Source organism: Sphaerodactylus townsendi, linkage group LG12 (assembly GCF_021028975.2).
Source record: "Sphaerodactylus townsendi isolate TG3544 linkage group LG12, MPM_Stown_v2.3, whole genome shotgun sequence".
Taxonomy (NCBI): Eukaryota; Metazoa; Chordata; class Lepidosauria; order Squamata; family Sphaerodactylidae; genus Sphaerodactylus; species Sphaerodactylus townsendi.
This window is the reverse complement of record NC_059436.1, coordinates 39,829,667-39,848,448: the sequence shown is the minus strand read 5'-3', so window position 1 is coordinate 39,848,448 and position 18,782 is coordinate 39,829,667. Positions and strand designations below refer to the sequence as shown.

The window sequence follows — 18,782 nt, the reverse complement described above, 5'->3', positions numbered from 1 at the left end:
CTCAGCCTCGCTGTCCTCCAGGAAAGCGCCCGCCCCGTCCTAACGGGGCAGGCGAGAGGGGAAGCCCGTGGCACGGCCCAGCTGTCTGCGGGCAGTTGGTGCGCCCACCCTGCTGCCTGCAGGGCAGGCAAGGATAAAGCCGGCAGCTCGGCTCGTGGAGCCGCAGTGCAAGGGCAGAAGAGCCGCATGCGGCTCTCGAGCCGCGGGTTCCCTAACCCTGGTTTAACCCAAGATCGCCCACCAAGCTTCAATGCAAGAGTGGGGATTGGAACCCGGGACTCCAGAATGCTAACACTGGTTCTGTTGATTTAAAATATCTCCTTGCCTTTTATGCTCCTGGGGTGATTTACAGCCATGACAGCTAAAATAATTCAAACCACCACCACAACGTAACTGTCCACAGAAAATAGCATGGAAGAAGGTGAGCAAGGTAGGTCAGGAAACAGGAATGTTCTTTGTTTATATTGTGAAATGGTTAACAGATTTATGGCTAATGGGGTCATTCCATGGTGATTCTATGGAGATGAGGTTACAAGCCATGCATGTGACCATCCCAGAAACCCACCTCGATGAAACCCCCCTCGGAGAAGCGGCAAGACCAACATCTAACAGGTTTCAACTTGTCCAGCTCTCAGAATCGCCCCTGCTTGGTTTACCCCATGCCGTCTCTCTTGCAAAGTGGTTCATGTTCCAAAGGAGCAGCAGCCCCTTATTTTTGCTCTTGAAGGAAAAGAAGAATTTGGTCATCATGAAATGTAAGTGGTTGGATCTTGTGTATGTCTTGAGGAGGAGGAATGAGAACCTTTGGTCAGAGGGTCCACTGAAGACAGACAAGGAGCAATGTATGAGTAGGCATTGAACCCCAAGGCATTATGTTAAGGATGCGTGAAACTTTTAATTGCTTCTTGTGGGTCTGAAGTTTCTCAGATGTTTCTGCTGAGAAGCAACATCCACTATTTTTGTGAAGTAGGTGAAATCTCAACCACAGTTCCAGTCTTAACAAGGAGAGTCCAGAAATGAATCAGAAAGTTAAGAGGCTTATACAAGGGGTTACCTTGCTTAAAACACAGATGGTGGGAAGGGGAAGGAATGGATAAGAGTGTGGGGGTGGCTTCGCCATTTTTTCTCCGAAGTGCCGTTTTATTACATCTTCTTGTTATGGGTATAGTAAGAAGTTTTCAATGTATTAATGCTGACAAGTCCAAAAAGACACTTGGAAATCTAAATGAAATATACAGATGAAATCTAAATGAAATATATAAAAGCTTCTCTTTTTAAGAAAAGGAAAGTTAGAGATTTATGAGGGAGAAAATTAGGAGAAGAAATCTGCCAGGGATGCTTTCATTATATATTCTATCCAGCAGTGACGGTGTTGCAGCACAGAGACCCCAGGGGCAGAGGAGTTCCAGAGATGCTGTAGTAGACTCAGGGAAAGAGGGCACACAACCCACATACTGCAACATGCGCAATGCCCCCTGTGGCAACATGCGCAATGCCCCCTGTGGCAATATTCGCAATGACCCCTGTGGCAACATGTGCAATGACCCCTGTGGCAATATTCGCAATGCCCCCTGTGGCAACATGCGCAATGCCCCCTGTGGCAACATGCGCAATGCCCCCTGTGGCAACATGCGCAATGCCCCCTGTGGCAACATGCGCAATGCCCCTGTGGCAACATGCACAATGCCCTGTTTCCCAAGAAAAGGCATGTTAAGGAGCTGGTTGTTGATTTTCTGGTGTCTTGTCTGGTTTGGTATTGACTCTGTGAATACATCTAGCACAGTTACATGCTGTTCTGGAAAAAGTCAGCTTGGTTTGGATCTGTGTAATAAAAGAAAATACGTTTGTTTGGTCTGAATACTTTTTAAAAACTCTGGATAATACTGTAGCTTTATGATTCACTCTACAACCCAAAGGGAAGAAAAAAACACAATTGCAACATAAGCAAAACTTGGGCACTAAACATTTTCATTTTTTTCCTGCTTTCCAAAATTCTTAAAATGGCGCCAGTTTAGGTTGAAACATCTTTCTTCCCCAGTTGCTGAATAATAAAGAAAACATTTCAATGTTTCAAAATTTTTTTTTAACTAAGTAAATAAATGTCAACTAGTGTTGCTCAAGTCAATAACCTCTGCTTGGGTCTAAATGGGACGCTTCCTTTGCCCAGGCTTATATTATGAACTTTAAATTAAGTTTAATTAGGGGTAATCTACTCTGTCCATTGAAAATGTCAAAGGTTGGCTTGAATCTTTGGTTTGGATCCTATAGCTCCCTTCAGCTGGGAAGAGCCCTTCCCTCCAGTGGAAGGCTTCTCAACTTGCCTGAAAGAGATCATAGAATCCAGTATGGTCTTTTAAGTGATTTCATAAAAAGGTAAGTACAGAAATAAGACAGGGGATGGCATGGGCATATGAGTTACTTCAATTCACTGACAGCAAATAACACAGTTTTCCCTTAATGTTGCAGTGATTGTTGGACTTGCTGTGGTTTGGACTGCAGTGAAGCTTTCCAGGAGCCAATGTGTCCTTGAAAAGGAGTACTTCTGCTCTTCCATTCCAAATGGTGAGGCTGGGTTTCTCTCCCCTGCCCCATGTTTGTGTTGGGAATTGCTCAGAGTACTGCAGGAATTGCCCATGGCTCATCAGTTCGGCCTGCTGATGGCCCCGGGTCAAATCTCTGGTATTTCAAACTAAAATGGTCTAGTAACAGGTGATGTGAAGGGCCTCCGCCTGATAAGAATGGACAATATTGACTTTGTTAGATAAGAATGGACAATATTGACCTTGTTAGTGGGAGCTTATTGTGTTTCAGAGGAATAGGTTGCCCTTGCCCTTGCATAGGAAATTGTCCCCAGAAGTTCTCATGCTGACACCCATCAATTTGTCTGCAATGTTTGAGAGTCTAATGTTCATATATGCTGGAGGCTGTTGATCATGGCTAGGTAGAACCTCCATGTTTGGAAGCAAAGTACCTCTGAATACAGCTTGGTACCTGTGGAGGCAGATGCAGCAGCATATCTGGGCATTCTTTGGGTCATTGTTCCTCCACTTAATGGGTTTGATCCAGCCTTCTTTTTTCACTGTTGTTAAATCCTCCTCCTTATTTATTAGTACAGATTTTTAATCTACATGCGTCCCTCTCTTCCTCTATCCAGAACTTCCTCCAGCTTCTATCCAGAACTTTCTCCAGCTTCCTCCAGCTTCCTCTAGAGAAAGCTGGTTGGATCCCACCTGATCACCAATCTCAGTATAATTAATGCACATAGAACTGTGATATGAGCTTGATTTGAACTGTGATGTGAGCTTGATTAGGCTGCTTTAAGGAAACTAGTGAATATCTAAAACTCCTTGCAGGTGATATCCTTTGTTTCTACCTGAAGCAATGTATTTCTGTGAACTCGGGAATAAATACAGTGAAAAACTTGGGGTTAAGAAGTAAACTTTGCATATATCTGAAACTTGGCCTTACAAATTCAGTATAAACAGGCCTAGCAGGGTGCATAGAAGCATGAACTCAACGTGGAATTTGAACACTGTATTACCATGTTGTGATGATTTTGCACCTCTGATAGGTTTCCCAGAAGGGCTGACCTCCATTCTCTTTGTCGTAACCAACATTGGTGTCATCAACTCAACAATCTTCAACAGCCCAAGCTTGGAATCTGTCACCAGTCTTGCGCTAGCGAACAGCGGTATCACAAAGATTGAAGCCGGCGCTTTTCATGCTTTCCGATGTCTCACCAAACTCAGTTTATATCAGAACAGCTTGACAAACGTGATGGCTTCTTGGCTTTCCAAGCCAGGACATTTGGAAAACTTTACAGTGGCTCACAACCTCATTTCTGAAATAGGGCCAAACATGTTTTCCCGCTTCACCAATTTGACAACTCTGAATTTAGCATACAATCGAATCAGGAGGATCGGCAGTGGGAGTTTTAAGGGCTTGCCCAAGCTCACCTCAATTGACCTTTCGGGCAATAATTTAACATCCTTAACAAGAAGTGTATTTGATGGACTAAAGCGGCCAGTGTTGAAACTTGGTTCCAACCCGTGGCATTGTTCCTGTGAACTTCAGGATTTTGGATTATTTCTTCAAGGTATCTACATCAGTGAAAATTAGTTTTAATTCTAAGGGTTTTTTTTAGGTTAAGAGATGACCTGTTTTTCTTTTGGGGTGATGGCGGCAGTTCATGTTTTACAAATGATTGATTGCATTCTGTGTGCCAAAATAGCACTTACGGCTTATTGTTTGAGTCAATTGTTACTACACTGATCCAGTTGACAAGGCTGAATTTTTCTGCTCATGCATCATTTTGCAGACTAATCCAATAATTTAAAGACTGTATGCCAGGGCATTCTAGTTCATTGCAACATAACTGGAAGTATGATGACTTAACATATTGGTTAAAGTTTCTAGGGAATCCACTTTTGCATTTTTTTAAAAAATTATTATATTTATATCTTGCTCTCCCCAGCCAGTGCCGAGATTAGGGCGGCATACAAACACATTTAAAACAGTATCGGTAAAATACAACCCCAAGACAATCGTATTTAAAACCCCAATATGGCAATCTAGTGTAACCCATACAAAACCAACCCCAGTCCAGCTCCAACATAGCCCTATTAAAACCCTCTTAAGCATGGGCAGAGTTTGGGGGGAGGGGCACACAAAGCAGCCATACATAGATGCCGATATTAATTTGATTTAGTTTAGTTTAGGGAGGCCAATAAGCAAATCAGATGGAATAAAATGGGGGTATATGGATGGGATCAACTTTTTCTTTAAATCAACCAAGGAGGCTGCCTAATTAATTTCTACATAATTCTCTATGTTGGGCTTGCTTCCTTTCAACCAACCTTCACTGGGCGTAGATATTTCTGCCTTGTGGTGGTATTGTTTTGATCATTCAACCAATGGTGAGGGAGCAGAATTCTACCCTGTTCATGAAAACTCTGTTGCGTCTCTCTACGGCATTGTTCTGAGTATGCCACCTCTTAGCCAGACAGCAGTGCCCAAACCGTTAATTTTTGCAGAAACAATAAATGGTGGTTTTCTCCTGAAGGCCTATTGGATTTCTACTCTCTGGGGTCAGACATAACAGCAAACCATAGCTTGCTGCTTTGTGAATGAACTGTGAAAGAGTTTTGAGCCTCTCTTGCACAATCCCTGTTCTCTTCTCTTGCATGGTGATAAAACTGAACACTTTCAAATTTTTTTTGGCTCTGGACAAACTATCATTTGCACTTTCCCTTTAAATCAGTTTTGCAAATAGCAGTTTGGTCCTGAAGTGCAAGGAAAGCACAAGCTATAGTTTGCCAGTTTGGAGAAGAGAAGAAGAAGAGTTTGGATTTATGCCCTGCCTTTGTCTCTTGTAAGGAGAATCAAGGTAGCTTACAAACTCCTTCCCCTTTTCCCCCTCACAACAATCACCTTGTGAGGTAGGTGGGGCCAGAGGTGTAGCTCCAAGGAGTGAGGGGTGCGCGATGCACCGGGCGCGCGCTCCTGCGGGGGTGTGTGGTGAGGGCAATCTGGGGCGGGATGGGGTGGAGGATGCACCAGTGCACCAGGTATGTTCCCCTCTTGCTACGCCTCTGGGTGGGGCTGAGAGAATCCTGAGATAACTGTGACTGTCCTAAGGTCACCCAGCAGGCTTCATGGTAGGAGTGGGAAAACAAATCCAGTTCACCAGATAAGAGTCTGCCACTCATGTGTAGGAGTGGGGAATCAAACCCAGCTCTCCAGATTACCAGTCTTAAACACTACATCTCACTGGCTCTTAACTAATGGCAAACTTTGGGTTGAATACTTTGGCTCTGTTTCACTAGCTGCTGTGCTTTTTCTAGTGCAAAGAATCTCCATCTGATGCAACAGAGTCTGTGCTAGGGGAAAAGTGTCAGTGTTCATGGAATTGATCTGCAGCATGTAATCCATAGGTTTCCTGCTCAAATGGGGGAAAGATTAGTGAAGATCCAGAATATTGGGAGCAATAATGAAACTCTTTCATGGCTTGTTCATGTAGTAGCAGACCAGTATTTGTTATATCTGAACCATCCCGTTGATTCACGCTCATAGTATGTTTTTAAGGGCCCCTAGAAATAAGTGTGTTTCCAACCTTAACTCAGAAAATAAAGTGGCACTTGCGTATTGCAAATTTTGGGAGCACCAGTGGTCTAATTCGTAGATTATAATATACTTAGACATTTTGCAGAATGTATGCATAGACCTCAATGTATTCATGAATGAATAATGCACCAGTCTAAACCTTCCTTATGTTGTTTCCTTTGCGCTGGGTGTGCTTACAGAGTTGGTCAATGTATCTCTGCTGGAAGATGCTGCTTCTGTTGTGTGTCGAAGCCCACTGAGCCTTGAAGGAATTCACGTTTGGAATATCTCAGGCATGAACTGCTCCCCAGACATTCTATCTTCACTCTTTGAAGCTGGCTTCTATAAAGTTGGATTGCCAGTTTTGCTAACATGCTTAGGTATGTATCAAGACATTGCTGCATTTTTTTTGCAATATATTTCTTATTTAATGCTTTGGCGTACATTTCTTAAACATTTCCTTTATCCACAGGCAGTATTTTCCAGTGTTATTTACTTGTTTATATGATATCAGATTTGGCAAGATGTTTTCTGTTGTCTATTTTCCCCTTTGTTCACGGGAGGGTGTTGAGGTAAATGCTTCCACCTTGAACACATTACAAGTTAGATGGGCTTTATAAATTGTTCAATAAATTTAAACAATTAAAACATAAAAGTTGCTTCTCTAGAGCAGATAATTGATCTATCTAATTTGACCTCCTTTTTTTCACAACGCTTGGTTAGGAGGGCCACAAAACAGGGTGTAGAGGGCAAGATCTTCCCCAGGTGTTATTTCCTAGCACTGGTATTCAGAGGTTTATTGCCTTTGATGTGAAAGTTGTGTCTATCTAGGAGCCATTGTTACAAAGAACTTGAATGTGTGGTATCTGAACTTTTAAAATATCATTTGGTCTTTTAACATGGTGCTTTTATCTCTTGTAGGCTTTTAACCATGTTACCAGAGATTCCATCATGTCCACTGAAATATTCCTTCTTTTACACTGCATTCCTGAATAGAGCTATACCCTTCTAAAACCACTGATTTTAATGGACTAGGAGAGGTGTAACTCTGTTTAGGATGGTGCTGTTAGTTAATTTATATCTCACTTACCTCTTAGCATTAAGCCAATTTCTAACATTTTCAAAGGATATATTTGTTTTAAAAAATCAGCTAAAACTAATTGTATTATCCAATGAATATTCCCTCCCCATTTTAACATTTCCTTTATCAACTGGTTTCTTAGGGGTGGACCAGGGTTTTCAAGCTGACTTTCTTAATGTTTTTTTTTTTTTTAGCAGTGTTGATTTCCTTCATTTTGCTGCTGTTTTTGATCTGGATGGTGAAACGTGATAAGCAAATTCAACCCAGAAAAGAACCCACGGATCCATCCACCAGCATGAAATCAAGCAGCCGCAGTGACTCTTCCACCACAGTGTGCCAGAAGTCTGGCAAAAAGGCTAGACCAGCAAATCCAGGCAAAGATCTGCAAGCCAGTGTGCTGAGAGTTCGCGCCAAATCTGCCTCGGCCATTTTGTTGCAAACGGAGTTCTACCAGGGACGAAGACAGGTCACCAGTTTGGGTGCTGCAAGCCAGAAGCATCCAACAGCCCTCCAGGATGTGTTGAGTGATCAACCTTGTGTAGGAATTGAAGCCTTGCCTAACTTTATGGAATCATGGTATTATAAGCTCCATGAAGTCAGCAAGAAGGACTTACAGAAACGCCATGCCAGTTGCTTTTTGGCTGAAGTGTGTATAGAAACACCAGTGATGAAAACTTCTCATTCAGCAGGAATCCAAATACTGCAGGAAGATGGGACTTCAGAAGTACCTGATGATGGCAAAAGCCATGACAGCATTGACAATTCTGAACCCTTCTTATATTTAAGTGTTACTACAGCAGCTGAAGAGCCAACTGATGCTCAGTCCAAAAAGGAACCAATTATAAATTCAGGAGGAAGTCACTTGGACTCCTTGAGGAGAGCTTTGACGTGGCCTTATGAGAGGTCTGCCCTTGGGCAGAAGTCAAATCCATTAAGCATTAGGGACTCTTTCGCTGCACAGTTCTTCCTGCCTGTCGGTAACCTTGGTGAGTCCCTGGATGTTGGTAAATTGGAACTGGACAAAGACCTGCAGCATCTGAGAAGGTGGAATCAGACACATTATGCAAGTCTGGAGTTAAACGCAGAGGCAAAGTTAGCCAAAGACATGGAGTCTGCACGAATGAGAGAGGGGATGGTAGCAGCTGCTACTGAGCCAGTAGACACTGGGAAATCAGAATTGGATGAAGAACTGCAAAGGCAGAGCGATCTATGTGTAAGTGACAGAAAGGATTATCAGGTTCACGAAGGCCGAAGTGAAATAAACACAGAGGCAAAACCAACCAGCCAAGCAGAGCTTCAGAAACAATCCAAAGTCACAGTGGCTGTCAAAGGTATCCATAACTCATGGTCCACCACAAAAGCAGCCAGATGCCCTCCAAGTGAGAAAAATGAACAGTTGTCCAAGCCAGTATCTTCTCGGTCTAGGATCCACCATGAAATTTATCCTTCGCCATTGTCAGATGATACCAGTCAGACAAATTTTCCAGGGGATGATGCCTTACTTGAAAATAATAAGCATAACTATACGAATCTGCTTCATGAAGTGGTGGAGAATCGCGGGAGGTGGACCAGAGAGCGATGGAAACAGACCCACCAAATGCGTGCTGTTCACCCAACTAAATCCCAGTAGATTGCATTGGGCTCCAACTGAGTGTTTGGTATATTGTACATCACTTGTGTAGCCCAAAATACATTAGTGCTTTGTTAAGTGGGACCACTGAAAGATGCTGAATTAACAGCAATGGATTGGAAGGTGGCCTATGTATTTACAAAAAAAAATGCTTAGGAAGCAGTATATCCTCACAATGCTGTTCTAGAATGTCTCAGACATATTCTGAAGCAGCATTCTGAAGGTGAGAAGTCCCATGTTGATTGCCCCAAATGATGTTTTTTGTGATGTGGTCTTCTGTGAGCCTACAATAATGCATCCATCCAAATTACCTTCAAAAGAGACAGTGAGGTTTGATCAGCTTTGAGACCTAGAACAGTGTTGGTCAATGGAAATGGGTCATACCAGTCCAGACCTTGGTCTGCTGTTTGAAGAGGCAGCGGTTCAACTTGCCTGGTGATTTGTAATGATTGCCAGCACCACAGTTTGGGTGAGCAAGGTGGGGATGAGAAAATCAGCGATCGTATGAGTGGTATGTTATGGGGGGCTATAGTTAGTCTGGCTTAATTTCATTGACTGGAAGAATACCAAAAACTCTGAATGCTCTAAATCACCATATAGATGTTGTTGCTGTTTCTTAGGTAGAGTTAGTCTTTTTAGGACTGTGTCTTCTCCAGTTCTTTGCAGGTGGAACTAGGTGAGGTGGGACACACAGCCACCCCCTGTTGAGTTTTCCTCATGTCCCCATGTAGTGAAACTGCCGAGACCTTATGATGAACATTTTCACATCAATTACAATGTCCGTTACATAGCTTAGCTAGGAATACATTTCTAGGTCCGTGGTTAAGATTGTGGGTCTGTAGAAGTATTGGAAGTGTTGGCTAATGTGTTTTGACAAGTGGTGGTGGTTTGTCATCTTACTTGTTAAGCAAGATAGAGTATAGCCACCACCCATGAAGATTACTGTACTATGAGTTTTGTTTGCTTGCACAATACAATTGTTTTGTATATTGACACCACGAGATAATTTTTGCATGCTTTGTTTCTGTCTGTTACTGAATTATTGACGTGCTGATAAACCAACTAGAGATCTTGGGCTCACAGCTAGCCACTCAGTGAACATTATTTTGTAACAGGGATTGTTGTTCCCCATTCAAACTGCAAACCTGCTTAAACATCTAATCAGTGGTGGGATTCAAATAATTTAACAACCAGTTCTGGTGGTGGGATTCAAATAATTTAACAACTGGTTCTACGAAAGTGGTGCGAACCTGCTGAATCCCACCACTGTATCTAATCCATTTTATGTTTTCATGTCTTCTGAAAGCTGTTCAGCTGATCAACTAGACATTTTCTAATGTCTCTTATGCAAAAGTAATTGAAATGTGATGCCATCTATATTTTAGTGCTTATTTTAGACTTCTTAACGTGTTCATAATAAAAAGTCTGCTAAAGTGTACTCGTATTTTCATAATCTCATAGAACAGAAAATCCTTATATTTAATAAAAAAACAGACATCAATTGTACTCGCCAGTTTTTCCGATGAACGTTTCCAAACTTTTAAAGATTGGTTTGCTGGCTTGCTTCCTCAAATCTTTATTTGTCCTCAGCACTCGGTGGTGCTTGCTCTCTGGCTCACAGTCACATTTGGACTATATCAGAAAAGTCACATTTCTTCCTTCCCTAGCATGATCCCTGCAGTGAAAAGGTTCACGGCTTACCTATTCCTCTAGTGGTGGCTGATTCAAGATGGGAATCATCTGCCAACCACAACCCTCTCAAATGATAGCTTTGCTATGGATGCCAGATCCTACCTGGCCAGTGATAGAGGGTGGGGGGGTAGGATTCTCAGCTCCAGGTTGGGAAATCGGTGGAGATATGGGAGTACAGCGTGGGGAGGACTGGGACCTCAGTGGGGTACAATGCCATACAGTCCACCCTCCAAAGCATCCATCTTTTCCAGGGAAACTGAGCTCCATCATCCGGAGATGAGATGTATTTCTTGGGCAGGTTGTGTTCTAGGGCCAATTCTAGGGCCAATTGGCCATGCTGGCAGGGGCTGATGGGAATTGTAGTCCATGAACATCTAGAGAGCCGCAGGTTGTAGACCCCTGTTCTAGGGGATTTCCAGGTCCCCCCCGGAGGCTGGCACTTCTAGGCCTTGCTCACTTTCCCTGGAACAAGGGAAAGTGAACTGGGGAACAGTACCCAGAAGAGCCACAGGCCCTAATCACTGCTTTCAAGGAATCATCATTAGAGTGTGATACAATTCAGACACAAAAATGGTGACTGAACCTTGGAGGATCTTCAGGCATGCACATTTCCTCCTTGTCCACTGCAGTCTAATGAAGACCTCCAGCTTCATAATAAACTAAGGGTGGTTACTATGTTTAAGACATACACTATGTTTAAGATATACACTCACCAAGGAAACATTCTAAAAGGTATTGTCGAAGGCTTTCACGGCCGGAATCACTTGGATGCTGTGTGGTTTCCGGGCTGTATGGCCGTGTTCTAGCAGCATTCTCTCCTGACGTTTTGCCTGCATCTGTGGCTGACATCTTCAGAGGATCTTCTGAAGATGCCAGCCACAGATGCAGGTGAAACGTCAGGAGAGAATGCTGCTAGAACATGGCCATACAGCCCGGAAACCACACAGCACCCAAAACATTCTAAAATGTGATCTACCACATGCCATCGCAAGTGGTATGAATGAATATAATTATTATCTCTTTGCATGTGTTGATGCCCCCTTCTTTGTATGCTCCTGGGGATAATATGTATTGTTGGTTTTGGGGTATTTTTAATGTTATTTATTAATGTATCATCTCCCCTATTTCTAATGTTAGTCATTATATGTCATATTGTGTCCTAATGTTAGTCATTTAGCTCACTGGTTTACTCAGGGCATTGCTCCTTTCCTCGTTCATGAATCCTGACAGTGGATGAGAGGCCTGCTTTCTGGACTATTTTCTCGGGAAGGCACAAACATTCCGGGAATTGAGAGGTTTCTTCAGTCATGGATAGATGGAGTTCATACTGGCCAGGATATTTTGGAAACACAACTGTAAGCACTTTCAGGATCATCATTATTTCCCCCTGTCCTTCTTTGGGAATTTTATGGAAACAAAACAGAACCTAGTCATAGAGAAAAGGCTGGGATGGGGAGAATTGTGGGGTAAATGTATTTCAGGCCAAAAATACAGTAGTTCAGATTTGATCTTAAATAATTCATTCTGATAAGTGGAAAGATGGAATAGAAAATAAGTGCAGGAAAATAACAGAACAGGAACAGAAAATAAGTGTAACCGACTTAAGCAGATTTTTACCCCACCTTTTCGCCATACTTGGCCTGCAAACAATGGCCGTTTCCCCACTTTGGTCGTTTCCCCTTTGCTGCGCGCTACTCTCAGCGTGTGTCATTTCTGGCGTGTGCCCGGGCTTCCCCAGAGCATGGGGTCATCAAAAGGCGCCGTTTTGAAGAGCGCCAGGAATGATGCGGGCGGAGGGGGCGCAAGAGCGGCAGCTTCAGGGCGGCTGCGTTGTCGCCGCCCCTGTAGTGGGGAGTGCCGCGGGACCACGCGCTACTTGGGGAGAGTAGCGCGCAGCAGAAGGTAAGTGGGGAAAAGCCCAATCTTACAAAATCCATCAAAGAATACAACAGTGAACACACAACCAACCCTATGATGTTGCTGTTGAAAGATAGGCCCTGGAGTTAATAACATTGGTAGTCTGAGGTTGTGCCTCAGCAGCAGGATATTGTCTACAGTCCTGTGCTAAATCCTTGGCATTTTGAGTTTAATGGACTTCATGTAGCAGACCTTTTCTCTGTCACACAGACACAGTGGCTCTCACTAGGGCTCTGTGGTTGTTAGTGTTGGGTGAGGAGGATCTGGGAGTGCCCCGTTTGAATCCTCACTCTGTCACAAAAACTTGTGGGGGTTTTTGGGCCAGTCACACACTCTCAGCCTCATTGAACTTATCGGGTTCTTGAGACGACAAAAATGGAGGAGAGGAGACCAATGCAGTCTGCTTTGAGTCCCCACTGGGAAGAAAGGTGAGATAGAGGCGGTTCCGGCACCACACAAATAAAATGTTTTCAAGTACTGAAATAAAAGCATTTTGGGGAGCAGTTCTGCCCAGCTTCCCCCACCCCAAATGTTTTGAAAAATGTTTTATTGGCGCTCAAAATGTTACTTTGAAAATGCTAAATGAGTGATCTTTTTTCTCAAAACATTTTGAAAACGTTTCCTGCTTGCTGTACAGAGTTTTGTTTTTCCCACTCAAGGTTAAAGATCTCACTTTTGTTTTTCCCCCACTGGTGCTTGCCATTTTCTGCCACTTTAATGAGACCTACCTACCTACCTACCTACCTACCTACCTACCTACCTACCTACCTACCTACCTACCTACCTACCTACCTACCTACCTACCTACCTACCCACCTACCTACCCACCCACCCACCCACCCACCTACCTACCTACCTACCTACCCACCCACCCACCCACCCACCTACCTACCTACCTACCCACCCACCCACCCACCTACCTACCTACCTACCTACCTACCCACCCACCCACCCACCCACCTACCTACCTACCCACCCACCCACCCACCCACCCACCTACCTACCTACCTACCTACCTACCTACCTACCTACCTACCTACCTACCTACCTACCTACCTACCTACTTTAGTCATTCTCTGGGGCCCCCACCATTTGCTGAATGTTTCCCATGGACGTTTCCTCAGCTGGCATGGCTGCCTGCCATTTCAGTGATTTAAAGTACATGAATAAACTCAGTTTTGCCTGCCAATTCCAGGAATGCGTCACTGCTCCTTTTTAAAACACGTTCCAGGAATTGGCAGGTAAAATGGAGCTTATTCATGTACTTTAAATCACTGAAATGGTGGCCAGCTGTGATGCCAGCGGAGGAAATGTCCGTGGGAAACATCCAGCAAATGGCAGGCAGCGCAGAGAATCACTAAAGTGGCAGGAAAAATGGCAGGAAAAAGAACTGTTTTTGCCTGAAACACTATTTTTTCGCACTATGTGGACAGAAAAGGAAGCTAAAACAGTTCTTTAAAAAAACATTTGCAAAATGTTTTCAATGGGCTGGGTGGAAAAAGCCAAAAATTAAACAAACGGTGGGCTATGTGGATCACTGGTCTGATTTGGCATTGAGAAGTTTCAAATGTTCTTCTCCAGAGATACCCAAGATGGTGCCCGAAGGCAGTGGCATAGCGCCAGGGGGCGGGGGGGCGTGACGCACTGGGCGTGCGCTGGAGCAGGGGAGTGGCAGGGGCATGGCAGAGGTGTGGTGTGGGGGGCGTGGTAGGGGCGCAGGGCGCAGGCGTGCCCCGGGCGCAGTTCCCCTTCACTATGGCTCTGCCCACGAATGCCATGTCACCCTCTGATACCATTCCTGGCACCCACTAAGTGTTTTTAGAAAGTGGGCAGGGCCAGGTGGGGCTGTTGCCCAACAACACTTCTGGTTGGTCGTTGGAGATTTTTAAAAACATTGATTTTTTAAAATATTCACTTTGTGACTGAAGGTAAGCTGCAGCAGACATTTTGTGGCTGCACCCACCAGATTATGTTAGAATTCCAAAGATGCTCACAGGCTCAACAAGATTGGGGATCCCTGTTGGTAGTCTCTTGGAAGAGTCCGGAGCTGGAGCAATCCTCAGAAAGAAGATAACAAGAAGAGAAGAGTTTGGATTTATACCCCCCCCCCTTCCTCTCCTGTAAGGAGAATCAACGGGGCTTACAATCTCCAATCCCCAGTGAGGTGGGTGGGGCTGAGAGAGCTCTGAAAAGCTGTGACTAGCCCAAGGTCACCCAGCTGGCATGTGTGGGAGTGCACAGGCTAATCTAGTTCCCCAGATAAGCCTCCACAACTCAAGTGGCAGAGCGGGGGATCAAACCCGGTTCCTCCAGATTAGAATGCACCTGCTCTTAACCACTATGCCACTGCTGCTCCTGTGGGGAGACTGTTCTCATCTATCCTATTGCATTTCACAGGGACATCAGCCTTTGTTAGTTTGCTTCTGCTTTTAGGGGAAACAGCCCAGCCGTGTCCCCCAATGTGTCTGTTCTGTTCTGCCGACAGAGCTGAATGCGAGCAAGTTTCATCACTCCAAGCAGGTGAGCTTGTCCTTGTTCATTTCCCTTCTGCTTCTGTCGCTCCCAGCAACCTCGCTGGATAAGCTGTCCACCACCAACGTTCTCAGAAGCTTCTATAACAGTGATGGCAAACCTTTTTGAGACCGAGTGCCCAAATTGCAACCCAAACCCACTTATTTATCGCAAAGTGCCAACCTGGCAATTTAACCTGAATGCTGAGGTTTTCGTTTAGAAAAAACTGGTTGGCTCCCTCTTCCTCCACCCCACCTGCTCGAGCAGGGGCCAGCCTGCTCTAGCCTCCAGCAAGTCCCACACACACCGCTCTGTGCCTCTCTAGCATCTCTGCCTCCTCTGCACCCCGCCTCAGGCAGCAGCCACCCGGACCACCGGCACCAGGCCCGCCAGCCGAGTCCTCCCTGCTTACCACGGTGCTTGCATGTTGTGCTCAGTGGCCCAGGTCAGCCTAGATGTGTGTGTGTGTGTGTGTGTGTGTGATTTTCCGCCCCCCCAAATGACGAACTCTGTGTGCGCGTGCCCACAGAGAGGGCTCTGAGTGCCACCTCTGGCACCCGTGCCATAGGTTCGCCATCAGTGTTCTATAAGTCTTCTAGGCTTGCTAAAAGAAAAATCATACAGAAACGAATAGATGTATCAGACTTCTATCTTTGAGCAAAACATAGTAAAATCTTCTGTTTCCCCGAAAATAAGACCTACCCCGAAAATAAGACCTAGCAAGACTTTTTGGGATTTTTAAAGGATGTTTGAAATATAAGCCCTACTCCAAAAATAAGCCCTAGTTACAGATTCCCTGGTGTAGATGATCTGGTCATGTGGGGGGCACAAAATCATGGGGAAAAAATAAGTCATCCCCTGAAAATAAGCTCTAAGGCATCTTTTGCAGCAAACATTAATACAAGACCCTGTCTTATTTTTGGGGAAACATGGTACATACAGGGACAAGCTGATCTCTCAGAAATGAGGCTTTGAGCGTAGATTTTTTTGAAAAGGACAAAATGGAAATGCAGATAAATGCATTAAAGTATGTGTGGCGTTGGTAAACACAGCGTGTCTGTGCTGCAGCAGAAAAAACCTGTCATTTTAATAAAGGAAGCAAGTTTATAGCCCTTAGAAAATAGAGTGTGGGAATTCCTGATAGGGTCTCAGAGGAGTAGCTAATTGGGGAGACCTGGGTTCTAATCTTCCCTTTACCATGATGGTTATTGGACGTCTCTGGGCCAATCACTCACTCTATCTCAAAAGTCTGTGCAAAGATACAATGGGCAGGGGGAATTTTGTATTGCCACCCTGAGTTCATTGAAGGAAGCAGTGGAAGGAAATATTATAGCTAAGCTGTCTTGCAGTAGCAGGGTGGACCTGCAATGGCAAAATGCAGTATGAGAAATGCAGAATAAGTAGTGCAAAGTAAATAGAGCAGGAAATATATTAAGCCATAACTTGTTTCAGGAGATGTAGAAATTAGCTTTCCTTGTTTCATAGGTCGTTTCCCCTCTTACCTCGACCAAAGGTTGCTGCGCGCTACTCCCAGCGTGCGTCATTTCTGGCGCGCTCCCAGGCTTCCCCATGACCCCGCACTCTGCGCGGGTCATCAAAAGGCGCCGTTTCGAGGAGCGCCAGGAATGACGCGTGCTGAGGGGGCGCGACAGCGGCAGCGTTGGGGCGGCTGCGTTGTCGCCGCCCCTGTAGTGGGGAGTGCCGCGGGACCCCGCGCTACTTGCAGAGAGTAGCACGCAACAGCAGGTAAGTGGGGAAATGACCATAGTCTGGTTTCTTTTGGTGCTGCTTTGTAATTCTCTTTTTTCCCTTTTAATATCTAGCTCAAATAAATTTCCAGCAATTTTTCAGATGCCCAAATGTTGCCTTTTCTAATACTTTAATTTCTCAATCTTTACCCCTCTTCTCCTGTGTCAGTTTTAATAGGTTTGCCAAACTTCACTGAGAAGATAATTCTGCGGCACGGGAACATCAGCGAGATCCCTCCACTGTCCTTCCAAAAGTTCCCCAACCTTCACTTCTTGTCCATCACTGGGTTTCCAGTCTCTTCCCTAACTGGCCTCACCTTTTCCCCAGTTCAGGCCAACAGCCTGAGAAATTTGGATCTCAGCAATAACCACCTGGTCAGTTGCAGTATAGAGCCAATGACTTTCTCGGACCTTGTGACTCTAGAGGAGTTGACACTGAACAACAATTCTTTGGACATCCTGCAAAGTCCTTGGTTCTTGGGGCTGACGGCGCTTGGTAAACTGTCTCTTGCCCTTAACAGAATTTCATACCTTCCTCCCAGGATGTTTGGAAACTTGGCAAGACTAGAAGAACTGGTGATTTCTTCCAATGAGATACAGTATCTGTCTATAGATACCTTTTATGGACTGGCCTCGCTGACTCGATTGGACTTATCGAACAACAAGATCCTGTTTATCGACAATTACGTCTTCCAGCCCTTGCAAGAGCTCAGGTGTCTCCTGCTGTCCGATAACAGGTTGACGGTGTTGCCCGCCCTTCCGAGTTCTATCACCAGCTTGTTTCTTCATGCAAACCCATGGGACTGCAGCTGCCAAATGGTGGGTTCTGTGCAGTCGTGGGCAGACAGAATTCAGGAATCTGCTCAGGTGGTTTGCGTTACCCCACCCAACCTCGCAGGCCGTCAAGTGACAAGTGCCAGGCTTGAAGGTTGTTCCTCATCATCAAAGTCAAGCCTTCCAGTTCCACCGCAAACCATGTTGGATCTCAACTTGCTTTATGGCTTCCTAGGTACATGTTTAAACGCACAGGTTTACAAATGGGGCAACTTGCCTATTTTCTTAGATTTGGCCTGTATGGTTTTTTTTAAAGCAAAGATTTGCTGCTGAAGTGATATTTGTAGTCTCCCCCCCATCCTCCTCCATGAATCCCAAATTTTGAAGGGTTAAAAATAATTTTGTCCTGACCTGAGTGGCCCAGGCTAGCCCGATCTCATCAGATCTCAGAGGCTGAGCAGGGATCATGGCCCAGGTTAGTATTGACAGGGAGACCTTCAGGGTTGCTACACAGAAGCAGGCAGTGGCAAACTACCTCTGCTCTTGCCTTGAAAACCCTATGGGGTCACAATAAGTCATCCATCCATCCATCCATCCATCCATCCATCCATCCATCCATCCATCCATCCATCCATCCATCCATCCATCCATCCATCCATCCATCCATCCATCCATCCATCCATCCATCCATCCATCCATCCATCCATCCATCCATCCATCCATCCATCCATCCATCCATCCATCCATCCATCCATCCATCCATCCATCCATCCATCCATCCATCCTTCGTAATGTTGTCCTCTGTTTTTCTCCCTCTGTGCAGGAGGAACCTTCATTGGTTTAATGGTGTGCCTTATTTGCTGCTGCTGTTTTAAATTCTGCAAATGCCCATCAGCAACAAGCCAGTCAGAAAGCAAAAGATGTTTTCTGAGCAAGTTCACTAGTGTGTTTTCGAAGAAACAAACAGCCGTACCAGCAGATCCACAGATCCTTGGCAGCCTCCCAGCAACTGAGAATACAATGACTGGTTTCAAAGTGAGCAGCTTGGCAAAAGGGTCATATGATCGCTTATGTGAGACCTCCAGAACTAACAATGCGGGACAAGCAAAATCCATGGTGGAGGGACCGCTGGTAGCACTGTTATCAGTGGACAAGGAAACGAATAAAATAGTTGTGACTCTCTGTGAGAAAGGAAGTGAAACCACAGGTTCAAACCTTAATCAGTCCCTCTGGCAGACAAGAAACGAGTGGATCCACAGCCCAAACCAGATGTCCAGGTTTCTTTGTGGACCGCTATGCTTAGCACATGGCGAACGCAAATTCTGTA

General features: G+C 44.9%; 1 protein-coding gene across 2 annotated transcripts; it reads left to right on the top strand.

The window, feature by feature from the left end:
• The first annotated feature begins 660 nt into the window (after positions 1 to 660).
• On the top strand, positions 661 to 10,299 carry LOC125441461. 2 transcript variants are annotated; one of them, XM_048512060.1, is made up of 5 exons: positions 661 to 755; positions 2,467 to 2,562; positions 3,572 to 4,096; positions 6,303 to 6,482; positions 7,381 to 10,299. In XM_048512060.1, exons 1-5 carry the CDS (start codon positions 686 to 688, stop codon positions 8,811 to 8,813), a joined length of 2,304 nt encoding a protein of 767 aa, XP_048368017.1. In that variant the 5' UTR covers positions 661 to 685; the 3' UTR covers positions 8,814 to 10,299. The 2 variants fall into 2 exon arrangements, with proteins under 2 accessions (XP_048368017.1, XP_048368016.1); XM_048512059.1 differs by having other exon boundaries at positions 7,378 to 10,299.
• Positions 10,300 to 18,782: the final 8,483 nt, after the last annotated feature.